The sequence below is a fragment of the Bos taurus genome, chromosome 20, assembly GCF_002263795.3.
Source record: "Bos taurus isolate L1 Dominette 01449 registration number 42190680 breed Hereford chromosome 20, ARS-UCD2.0, whole genome shotgun sequence".
Classification (NCBI taxonomy): domain Eukaryota; kingdom Metazoa; phylum Chordata; class Mammalia; order Artiodactyla; family Bovidae; genus Bos; species Bos taurus.
The window spans coordinates 10,173,409-10,186,041 of NC_037347.1; the positions used below are offsets into that span (position 1 = coordinate 10,173,409).

The 12,633-nt window shown below is 41.9% G+C and overlaps 1 protein-coding gene across 7 annotated transcripts in view; it reads right to left on the reverse strand.

Annotated features, from left to right (window-relative positions):
- The window catches only part of NAIP (NLR family apoptosis inhibitory protein), a 42,214-nt gene that overhangs the window by 28,347 nt on the left and 1,234 nt on the right, over positions 1–12,633 (reverse strand). For 2 of the 7 annotated variants that reach the window (XM_010816709.4, XM_059878857.1), the window contains exons 2-5: positions 9,785–10,358; positions 7,391–7,490; positions 3,275–3,356; positions 1,590–1,641 (exon numbers count right to left, since the gene is read on the reverse strand). In XM_010816709.4, coding sequence (XP_010815011.1) covers positions 1,590–1,641; positions 3,275–3,356; positions 7,391–7,490; positions 9,785–10,355 — 805 coding nt within the window. In that variant the 5' untranslated portion in view covers positions 10,356–10,358. Of the gene's footprint in view, positions 1–1,589; positions 1,642–2,580; positions 2,724–2,873; positions 2,914–3,274; positions 3,357–7,390; positions 7,491–9,784; positions 11,605–12,633 lie in introns of those variants that run through there. The other 5 variants (XM_059878856.1, XM_059878858.1, XM_024981436.2 and 2 more) reach the window with 5 other exon arrangements.

The window sequence follows — 12,633 nt, forward strand, 5'->3', positions numbered from 1 at the left end:
AGAGTCTTCTCCAACACCACAGTTCAAAAGCATCAATTCTTCGGCGCTCAGCCTTCTTCACAGTCCAACTCTCACATCCATACATGACCACAGGAAAAACCACAGCCTTGACTAGACGGACCTTTGTTGGCAAAGTAATGTCTCTGCTTTTGAATATGCTATCTAGGTTGGTCGTAACTTTCCTTCCAAGGAGTAAGCGTCTTTTAATTTCATGGCTGCAGTCAGCATGATCAATCATTAACTCAATTTATATCCCCTTTCCCCGCTATGAAGAAAAGGGGGTAGGGCTGAAAATTCCAAGCTTCTAATCATAACTTGTTCCGCCCAGTGACCAACCTCCAACCAAGAGCCCACCCAGAGTCACCACATCAGAAACCAAAAGTGCTCTTGGTGCTCTTATCACTTAGGGGTTTACAAGGGTTTTAGGAGCCCTGTATCAGGGACAGTGTCAAAGATCAAATATTAGAACAAGAGATGCTCCTCATGATCTTATCACTTAGGAAATTACATGGGTTTTAGGAGCTCTGTGAAAACATTGGCTTAAAACTCAACATTCAGAAAACTTAAGACCATGGCATCCGGTCCCATCACTTGATGGCAAATAGATGGGGAAACAATGGAAACAATGACAGACTTTATTTTTCTAGGCTCCAAAATCACTGCAAATGGTGACTACAGCCATGAAATTAAAAGACGCTTGCTCTTTGGAAGAAAAGTTATGACCAACCTAGACAGCATGTTTAAAAGCAGAGACATTACTTTGCCAACAAAGGTCTGTCTAGTCAAAGCTATGGTTTTTCCAGTAGTCATATATGGATGTGAGAATTGGACTATAAAGAAAGCTGAGTGCTGAAGAATTGATGCTTTTGAACTGTGGTGTTGGAGAAGACTCTTGAGAGTCCCTTGGACTGCAATAAGATCCAGCCAATCCATCCTAAAGGAAATCAGTCTTGAATATTCATTGGAAGGACTGATGCTGAAGCTGAAACTCCAATACTTTGGCTACCTGATGCGAAGAACTGACTCATTCGAAAAGACCCTGATGCTGGGAAAGATTGAAGGCAGGAGGAGAAGGGGACGACAGAGGATGAGGTGGTTGGATAGCATCACTGACTCAATGGACATGAGTTTGAGTAAACTCCAGGAGTTGGTGAGGGACAGGGAGGCCTGGCATGCTGCAGGTCCATGGAGTCTCAAAGACTTGGACATGACTGAGTGACTGAACTGAACTGAACTGAGGAGCTCTGTGCCAGGAATTGGGGGCAGAGATCAACATTTATTTTCTATTATTTCACATTTAATTTCTTAATAGACACTGATCCATTTAAGAATGTTTTCAAAACCATTTTATCCAGAAACATTCATTGTTTTAAGGGAAATTCAATTAAGGACCCAACCCTGATACATTTCCCTATGTTCATTTATGTTAAAAAATTAAGTCACCCCAGGAGACCAAGAAACTCTAATGAAATGGTTTTTTAAAAAATTACCATGGCACCACAAAATGAGGAGGAAAATGGAAAGGTTAGGGGGAAAAAAGCAAAAGAAATAAACAACTAGAGCTTTTCTAAATATGTCTGAGTCTTTACCTGATGCCACAGATAAATCTCTCTTGACCCAGGAATTCAGAAAATGTTCCCCCTGAAGAAAATGAAAATTCAAGCTATTATATAAACTAATGTGCATAAAATAAATAAGCCACAAGTATCTAACGTACATATCCAATATTCTACAGTGAATATATCCAATAAAATTATATATATATTGGATATATTCACTATTAGTCAGTTCAGTCGCTCAGTCAAGTCCGACTCTTTGCGACCCCATGGACAGTAGCCTAACAGGCTCTGCCATCCATGGGATTTTCCAGGCAAGAATACTGGACTGGGCTGTCATTTCCTTCTGTAGGGGATCTTCCCAACCCAGGGATCGAACCAGGCCTCCTGCATTGCAGACAGACACTTTACTGTCTGAGCATAGATCGACTGTACCTGAATCTAAAAAAATTCAAGTTACTGATTTGAAGTATACAACTATCTATGAACAAAAATTAAAAGAACTCCCTCCTCCACCCCCTGCCTGAAAATTAAGAGTTTAATTGAATTGAATGGCAGAGTTGTTAGAGAATTATTCCTTTAATTATTATTTCTATTAATATTGACATTTTTTACACAGTGTAATGGGAAAAGAAAACCTGTGAATATTTATACTCAACAAGAAGCCTTTTCTGGGTCAGTTTTTCCAGAGATCTAACTCAAAAGCTAAGTTACAATAAGATATCACAGAGGTCCTTAGACTAATGAGGAAGGTATGAGATATAGGAAAGAAACCGGATTCAGAAGGATGGTTAAGTGTTGAGTAACTGATTCTTCTCTGAAAATTGCACCCAGATTTCTCTCTGAAGAAACACTTCTGCCGCTGCAGGGTTCTCATCTGAGTCATGTTAGCCAATAAATCCAGCCCTCTGCGCTTTTTTTTTTTTTTTTTTTTTGCATAAGCCTGTGTAAGATGGGTTTTCCCAACACCTGCCACTAGGGAAGTCACATGATAGAGCATAGCGTAACCATCTCTGAGGCTTACTGTGGGTAGCGTCCTGTGGTCTGAATGTCTCATGAGAACACTGGAAGCTGGAGGAACTGACCTCAGTCCAAGAGGAGAGAACTACCAGGAAGGCAGACCATTCTAAGACTCTAGTTGACCAAAAGAACATGTTTTTCTTCCACCTGCCCAATGAGAGGTAGGGGAATGGAATAAAGGAAGAAGAAAGAAGGAGAGGCCATGAGAAACGAGGGATGTACGCTCCTCATTCTAACTAATTTATAAAATTTTTATAAATTACCATGATGCCAAATAGATAACTAATAAGAACCTACTGTATAGCTCAGGGAACTCTACTCAATGCTTCGTGGTGACCTAAACGGGAAGGAAATACAAAAAGGAGGGGTTATATGTACAGTGCTTCCCACATGGTACTAGTGGTAAAGAACCCACCTGCCAATGCAGGAGATATTAGAGATGTGGGTTCGATCCCTGGCTTGGGAATATCCCCTAGAGAAGGAAATGGCAACCCACTCCAGTATTCTTGCCTGGAGAATCCCATGAACAGAGTAGCCTGATGGGCTACAGTCCATCAGAGTTGTACACGACTAAGCAACTTAGCTCACAGCATATGTATACATAGAGCTGACTCACTTTGCTGTACAGCAGAAACTAACACAACATTGTAAAGCGAGTACACGCCAATAAAAATTAATTAAAAAGAATAATAAATTACCGTGACGTCAACAAATCCCTTGTAGCTTTGAATATACTGGGTAATTTCCTCTAAGGATTTCTTACTTTGAAGAAATTCACATCTATAATTAACAAACAAACAAAATTAAAGTGTACCCTGATACTGTGATAGAGATATCCTGTATCTTTATAACTGCAGTGACACAAAAAACATCCGTTAAAACTTATTGCATTGTGTACTTTACATTCTTTTTTACTTTGATAAAACTGTCAAAAAAGTTACCCCAAAATTTATGACAGTTATCTTTATTATCATATAATTACTATTTCCATTAATGACAACATGTGTAATAATGCAAAACTAAATCTTCAGATTATCTTTTCTCCTGAAACAAAACATAATACAATCAAAGAGATGGATTTATAACAATATATAGATTGGAGGTGTTTTGTTAAGTTAAACTACAGTGACGAACTAGTTCCTATGCTTACATAAAAGTTACTGGCGGTAAAGGTAACAAACCATAATAAATTTCATCTATTGAAAAACATATATACTACTCCTTAAAAATATACAATGGAAATTGATAGAATTTTTTAAAAAGAGCATATTGAATACACTTAAAAAACACATTCCTTTCCACAAAACAGAAGCAATTTTTACTTTTTAAAAATCTCTTTCTTACAAATTTAAGCTTCCTTTCTAGTGATGTCAGAGTAACAAGAGGGCTGAGAGTCAAGAGGCTAGAGTGTTAGTTCCACTTCTGCCACTCATGGGGAAGAGATAAACCTTTATATTTTTTCTGTCATACCACCTCCCCTGCCAAAGTGGTCAATCTCACCAGTGTTCTCTTGAACAGATGTGAGAAAGTGAACTCCATTAGATGAGTCATACATCACTCTAGGGCCATCTCCCTGGGCCACTGAGGTCCCCAGTTTTTAGGTGTACAGATCCTTCCAAGGAGCGCCCTAAATCCCCACACAACTCAAATCCATACATAACCCGAATCTGCACACAATCCACATAGCACATGAAGGATGGGGCCTCCCCACATGCTTAGAGTGGGTTGAGAAGGAGCTCAATACATACTACTTCTTTTAAAAACACAATAAAAATCATTTTATTTATTTACAATGATTTAGTACACCGAGTGGGCTTTCCTGGTAGCTCAGACGGTAAAGAATCTGCCTGCAATGTGGAAGACCTGGGTTCGATCCCTGGGTTGGGAAGCTCCCCTGGAGAAGGGAATGGCAACCCACTCCAGTATTCTTGCCAGGGAAATCCCACAGACAGTGGAAACTGGCAGGCTACAGTTGATGGGGTTGAAAAGAGTTGGGCAGGACTGAGCAACTAACACACACACAGTACACTGAGTACTAACATTTTAAATTGTAGGAATATACCCAGACATTGTGTCCATAGTTTATAAAAGCAGCAACAAAGCAAAAACTGATGCTCAGAGACTTCCTAATGGTCCAGTGGTTAAGAATCCACCTTGCAATGCAGGGGACACAGGTTCTGTCCCTGGTCAGGGAACTAACATCTCGTATGCTACAGAGCAACAAAGCCCAAGCACCTCAACTACTGAGCCCATGCACCAACACTAGAGAGTCCATGGGCAAAGGAAAGATCCCGAATGACGTAACAAAGATAACATGTGCCACAACGAAGACCCGAAGCAGCCACTAGATAAATATATATTTTTTAAAATGATGCCCAAACAGTTAAGGTTAGGGCACAATCAACAAGAAATTGGAGGAGTCTTAGTTCTAATTCCAGCTCTGAAATACACTGGCTAACCATATACTCATGGTGACAAACAGGTGAAAGGTGAAATGGTCATATAATACATGGTAGTTTTTACAAGGCATTTGCTCCATATACTTTGTTATAATGCTTACAACAACCAACCATCTATGGATTATCATTTTTTTTTTTTTTTTTTTGCACACGAGATGCAGAGGTTCAGTAACATGGCTAGGGTCTGGGTGTTAGGAAGCAGCGTTGTGCACCTCCGAGCCTCTGTGCTCTGCCCTCCTCTCTGCAGCAGCAGACCTTAGCTCCCTCCCGACCTGGGGCTGAGCTCAGGACTCACATCCTCCCCCGATGCTCCTCACCTTTCCCTAGGCTGTACATCAGAGAAGGCGTATGAGGGCCACCCAACACAGAATGTGCAGCTCTGGTTGGTGCTCGGCCACCGCATGAGGGTCTGTGTGGATGGTGCTGCTGGGAGTCGCCCAGTGTATAGCCCAGGGCCCTAAGGATAAGTGAAGCTGAGACAGGTGCCCCAGAGCCAGGACTGATGTTCACTCGGCACAGACCCACGTGGGGCACTGCCAACGCTAAGTATGATTGGCTAGGTGTCTGTCTTTGATTCATCAACGAACCAGAATGACATTCAAAGTATTTAACCATCTGGGGAGCTCCCTGGTGGTCCAGTGGTGAAAATTCTCTGTTTTCACTGCAGAGGATGCAGGTTTGATCCCTGATCAGGTAAGCCCTGAAGCATGGCCAAAAAGTAATCAATATTTACCCATCTGGCTTCATGCATCCCTATAACTGTTTCATCTGCTTGTCAGGAAGAGCTCCCCTCCCTTTCTCTTTCCTCTCCATCTCTCTCTCCCCCAATCCCTTCCCTTCTTTGTTCTCTTCCTCCCTCCCACCCCCTCACTTTCTTTACAACTTTAAAAGAAATGCATTTGTTTCCCAGAATTTAAACAAGATAGAAGCGAACAAAGTATAATGTGAAAAATCCCTCTCCACCTCATCTCCTAACAAACCCAAACCTTAAGATATCAATTGTTTGATTTGTATTATTTTAACTTTTTCCTCTGTATATTTCAAACAAGTCCAGATACTACACATTTATATTGCTTTTTTTCTTACTGAACAGATCAGACATCCTTCCATTTCTGTGAGCCTGGCTGTCTGTGTGAAAGATGACATATAATGCTAAACAACAGCCCAGTTTTTTTTTGCGGTGGACCTAAGATCTAACCAGCAACTTCTTTGCATGTGGTAGGTGCATGACAAGTATGATAAATTAAATGAGCCAAAGCCCACTGCAGATCCAATTATTAGATTACAGGAAATACAGGAAGTAGAGAAACATGTTAGATGACACCAGAAAAACATTCCGCCAGACCCAGGGGAGGAAGTTTTACAGGACAGACTACATGGCTCCTTTCATGAGAAAGTGACAAGAAAAAGTCAGGGAGGAGGAAATCTGTAAACTAAAAATCTTGAGATATCAACCAAATGTAATGTATGGACCCTGTTTGCATCCTACTTCAAATCAGTAAAGAAAGTAAACAGTAAAGAGAGAGGGGATGTGGACATTTGAACACGGCCTCAGATATTTGATGTGATTGAGGAATGACTGCTAATCCTCTTTAGGAGGCAGAATAATACTATGGTTATGTTTTTAAAAAATATTCTTGCATTTTAGAGTTATATGCTAAAATATCAACAAGTGACATTATATAATATCTGAGATTTGCTTTAAAATAATCTAGTTATTTTTATTTCTGGGGAAAAGTATGTGAGAGATGAATGAAATATGATTTGGCCATGTGTTGATAAATGGTCTCTATACTTGCATATGAAAATTTCCAGAATGAAAGTTTTAAAAATTTTAAAGGAATGAATGTGTATTTGGTAGATAAAGTCATGTAGAGAATACTAGTAAATGTAACATTAGAAATAATTTTTAAAACATGTTTTCTAAACAGAGAATTCAAGACCACTGTAATAATCAAAACTCTTACTGAGTTTTTGAAATACAATGTTTACATTTGGTATATATTCAGCAGTACATGAAACCATTTGTAATGCTGTTTTAAACATTGTTTTATACAATTTTACATTATCGCAATACAAATTATCCATATTTATTAAGGCAGATTCTGAAACTTCTACTTGGAAAATCATATCTTAGTATTTTGGATAATAAAACAATATTAAGAAATTATTTTAAAATTATATAATTAAAAAATTTCACAGTGTCATCAGGGCTTTCTTGCTTGAATAAATTCTGAAGCATTCTTATTTAGGAAGGAGAAAGGTCAAAACTGAAGGTTCTGCTCTGGGAAGGTGATGCTTTAGTTTTGCTTTGTCTTAAAAAAAATTACAAGCAAAAAATATTTATCTACTTACTTAGGGAACCACTTGGCATGTTCCTTCCAGGGGTCGTCATCGTCTTCCCAATTTCCCAAACATCCACCACAGGAAAAGCACTGGACAGTGTCGTGTTTACCTACATAGGAAGCAAGGCACTTAGATGGCCTGGCAACAGCACCGTGGGGTCGTCCAGAAGGGCTGTCTCTGCAAGCTGACTGCCCTGCGCATAGATGAGACATGCTCCATCACGCCTGCGCATTCACACTCTCATCTGGCTGAATCCCCACCCACAGTCCCACTGCCCTTAGTGACCATTTCTGAAGCCTGAACCTCACCTCTCAGCGGCGGCCATACCTGACACACACTCCGAGCTGTTGGACTCAACATGCCCACGGAAGCAGTGGGGAAGCAGAGGACCCTGTACTCACGAAGTAAAGCGCAGAAGACTTAAGCTGTAGCATTGCTATGAAATTTCTGTGGAAACGTGGGCATAGTTTTTTCCACTTTTGAGATGTATGTTCGACAAGTATATTTTTCTTTTTTGACAACTGTTTTTAGGGGAGTTACAAAAGGATCAACTTTCAAAACTAAGAGGAAAACCAACTTGCGGTTTAGGCCTTTTGAGATATAAATAGTACACAAACTGGTAGGCAAATTAAAGTCAAACTACAAACCAGAACCGCTGTGAACATGACAGAAAGACGTGGTTTTTCTGCGTTTTCTCTGCTTCCGTCTCTTGGTCAATTAGGACATTAACTATAATATCTTGAAGAAATATGTGATAAGTGCACTGTGACATCTGGGGAATCCTATACTAAAAATCTTTTAAATTTTCTTCTTTACATCCAACTTGAGTAACACTATCAATATGAATTTCTTCAAGCTTCTGCTATTAATTAACAATAATAGTAGCAATTAACATATCATATATCCAACATATGAAAGTGTTGGTTGCTCAGTCATGTCCAAGTCTTTGCGACCTCATGGACTGTAGCCCCCCAGGCTCCTCTGTCCATGGGATTCTCCAGGCAAGAATACTGGAGTGGTTGCCATTTCCTTTTCCAGGGGATCTTCCTGACCCAGGGGTCGAATCTGGGTCTCCCGCATTGCAGGCAGACTACCGCTGAGCCACCAGGGAAGCGTGTACTGTGAGTCAAGTGCTGTGCAGTGTACCTGAGGTGGAATGTAAACACTTTGTTTCTTTTTTTAAACTTTATTTTATATTGGAGTACAGTCGCTCCCTGGTGGCTCAGATGGTAAAGAATCCGCCTGCAATGCAGGAGACCTGGGTTTGATCCCTGGGTTGAGAAGATCCTCTGGAGGAGGGTATAGCAACCCACTCCAGCATTCTTGCCTGGAGAATCCCATGGACAGAGGAGCCTGGCGGGCTACAGTCCATGGGGTCGCAAAGAGTCAGACAGGACTAAGTGACTAAGTACAGCACATAGTCGATTAACAATGTTGTGAGTTTCAGGTGGACAGCAAAGGGACTCAGCCATACATGTATACGTATTCATTCTTCCCCAAACTGCCCTCCCATCCAGGCTGCCACATAACATTGAGCAGAGTTCCCTGTGCTATACAGTAGGTCTTTGTTGGCTATCCTCAGGCACGTTTCTTAAACTCTTTGGGCCTCAGTGACATTAGCTGTGAAATGGGGGAAAGGACAAATCTCTTGGATCAGTGTAAGTGCTGGATCCGTGCCTGGTGGTGGTGGTGGGCCTAGCATCGAGTAGGTGCTCAGTAAATGATAGCCGTATGTATTAATCAGTATTCTCACTCAGATCTGTCATGACATTTATCACGTGGCTAGGACAACTCAAACAACGTACAGTTTACTTCAGTATTCTTGCCTGGAGAACTCCGTGGACAGAGGAGACTGGTGGGCCCCTGTCCACAGGGTCACAAAGAGGTGGACATGACTGAGTGACAGCACACCCAGTTTTCTGAAATGCAACTTGACCTATATGTTATAATTAAACTTAAGGTTAAACACACACACACACCAAAACCCTCCAATACTGCAGCAATTAAAAGAACAATCACTTAAGAACTTAAAAGAATCATTTAAAAGAATCAGAGAACAATCCTTTAAGAGCAGTAAAAGGTGGATGGGTAAGAAGGAGACTAGGGTCAGGCTGACCTCACGGTTTATTTTCAGGGCCTTAGAAATCCAGTCAAGTATTATCTAACGTCCAAAATTTTAGAAAAAGTCACTTTCTTATTTTGCATATATTTTTGGTAAACTGACATGTTGTATTAAAGCTAAAGTAAAATTACTGAAGTTGAATCTTGAGAAAATAGATGTTCCTAGCATAACATGTTGACCAAGTGAGGAAAGATTTACAAAATACTGCAACGGAGCAAAATATTGCAACCGAACCTAAGCTTAATTCCAGTGAAATATTTCAGAAAATGATTTCAAATTACCTGTAAAGACAAAGCCAGCAGCTGAGAGCTCCCTTGGGGACGTCCCTTGGGCATAAAATGGCCAGTTCTTGAAGGATTCGAGTCTGGCCTTCTCTTCTTGGTATCTGGCTTTGTCGTCCCTCCTCAACGTGTTCTCTGGCTTCTGAACTCTTACATCATACTTGGCAATGTTACCAACATCTTTACCCAGAAGGAACTCACAGTCTGGATGGAACTTCTTGTGGTGTTCCATGGGGGTATTCTGGAGGCTAGTACCGAAGAGGATTAAGCTACAGCAGAAGCACTGAATGCCAGATTTTGTGCCAGTTAAATAAAACCCGGCCTCTGCCATCTCCTGCGACGTCCACGACCTGAAGGTGTTATAGGTCACAAAAGTCTTTAACCTTTTTGCTTCACTACGCATTTGTGAATTAAAGCCTTTTTGCATTTTTTCCCTGTCTCTGTGCTCTTTTTCTTCTATTTCTTTTACAAATTGAAGTGCATTTACACCTAGAAAAGCAGACATCTCTGGGAGCAAAGCATAATCAAACTGTGAAATCCTCTCCTCAGGGGCTTTCTCCTGGGTGGCCATTTTCTGAAAAGGGAAAAAAAGAGGTTCATGAACATTGTCACTTGGTTTACTAGTCCTGAGATTTGTTTAAGCCCTTTATTTTTTTGTTTTGCTGGTTATACCATATTTCTTTTTAATTGGAGGATAATTGCTTTACAATGTTGTGTTAGTTTCTGATGTACAACAACAGACTGTAGTCCACCAGTCTCGTCTGTCCATGGGATTCTCCAGGCAAGAATACTGGAGTGGGTTGCCATTTCCTTCTCCAGGGGATCTTCCTGACCCAGGGATCGAACCTGGGTCTTCTGCACTGCAGGCAGATTCTTTGCCATCTAAGCCACCAGGGAAGCCCATACAACAATGTGGATATATCCCCTCCCTCTGGAGCTTCCCTCCCACTCCCCCCACCATCCCGTCCCTCTAGGTCATTCCAGAGCGCCAAGCTGAGCTCCCTGCGCTCTACAGCTTCTCAACAGTGCCTGCTTTACACGCGGCAGCACGTGTATGCCAATGCTACTCTCAGTTCGTCCCACCGTCTCCTTCCCCTGCTGTGTTTCAGCCCTTTACTCTTTTCTTCTGAATTACAGTGCTCTTCTGCTTATAACTTAGTCTAATTCAGAGAAAATATGCTAGTAGGTCTGTAACAGCAGACCTTTATCCTGCCTTCAACAGTAAGGTCACCTATGGGGTCCTAGTAGTATCATAGTATCAATCGTCACTTAAGATAAAAGGATCAGTTCAGTTCAGTTCAGTCGCTCAGTTGTCTCCAACTCTTTGCAACCCCGTGAATTGCAGCACGCCAGGCCTCCCTGTCCATCACCAACTCCTGGAGTTTACTCAAACTCATGTCCATCGAGTCGGTGATGCCATCCAACCATCTCATCCTCTGTCATCCCTTTCTCCTCCTGCCCCCAATCCCTTCCAGCATCAGAGTCTTTTCCAATGAGTCAACTCTTCGCATGAGGTGGCCAAAGTACTGGAGTTTCAGCTTCAGCATCAGTCCTTCCAATGAACACCCAGGACTGGTGTCCTTTAGGATGGACCGGTTGGATCTCCTTGCAGTCCAAGGGATTCTCAAGAGTCTTCTCCAACACCACAGTTCAAAAGCATCAATTCTTTGGCGCTCAGCTTTCTTCACAGTCCAACTCTCATATCCATACATGACCACTGGAAAAACCATAGCCTTGACTAGATGGACCATTGTTGGGGGATCTTCCCGACCCAGGGAGTGAACCTGGGTCTCCTGCATTGTAGGCAGACGCTTTACCGTCTGAGCCACCAGGGAAGTAGATAAAAGGATAGATTAGGGGAAATCTGTATCATCATATAACAAGTTCAAAGACACATGTTTGCATTCTCAACATTTCAGGAATCAACAAAGTATTTCGTTTAATGCCTACAGGTGGAGTTGGATAGTTCCACATGACCAACTTTGCTCTGTGTGCCCCGCCTTAATCAGGGTCAGCTGATTTGGAATTTGCCCGTCTACCTGCATTTCTGCAGAAGTTGCAGCTCACTGAAGATCTTATTTAAGCCCAAGCATGCCCTTCATCTGGGAGTACTCAGTGTAAAGAAAACTCCTTTGTCTCTAAGACGTTAAGTCCATTTCAGCAGTGGTTCCTCGGGAAGCTCTCATCAGTCCACAAGGTTACTGGGCTTTTTGACTGAAGAGCGCCTTCATTTCAGTTAGTGTCTTCATGCGCTCTCCCCGTAGAATTCCTTTAGCGGTTAGCAGATAAGGGCCACATTCCAGCCAAAAGAAGTATTTGCTCAACTCTCCCTTTGGTTTCAAGTCCCTTCCCTTACAGAAGAAACCAGCCAGCCTGGTGGACTTGGCAGCCTAGGGCTCTTCCTTAGTACACTCATCACTACTTCTTAGTACTTTCATTGTTGCCAAAGCAGCCCAGGCCATGAAGGGGAGAAAGGTTTGGAACCACTGATCCCGGGCTGGCTGCGGAGGCCTGCCTTGTTTGCCTCACTGTTTTTGACTGAATTCCCCTCTCTCTGAATTTGTTTTAACCTATTTAAATGCTTCCGCTGGCTCTGGATCTACCACCTTTAAATTCCATTGCTGGGGTGGCGGGGAGGAGAGGGGAAAGTGCTGTGCTGTATTCAGTCAACTCAGTCGTGTCTGACTCTTTGTGACCCCATGGATGGCAGCCCACCAGGTTCCTCTGTCCATGGGATTCTCCAGACAAGAATACTGGAGTGGGTTGCCATTACCTCCTCCAGGGGATCTTCCTGACCCAGGGATCAAACCCAGGTCTCCCACATTGCAGGTTAATTCTTTACTGTCTTG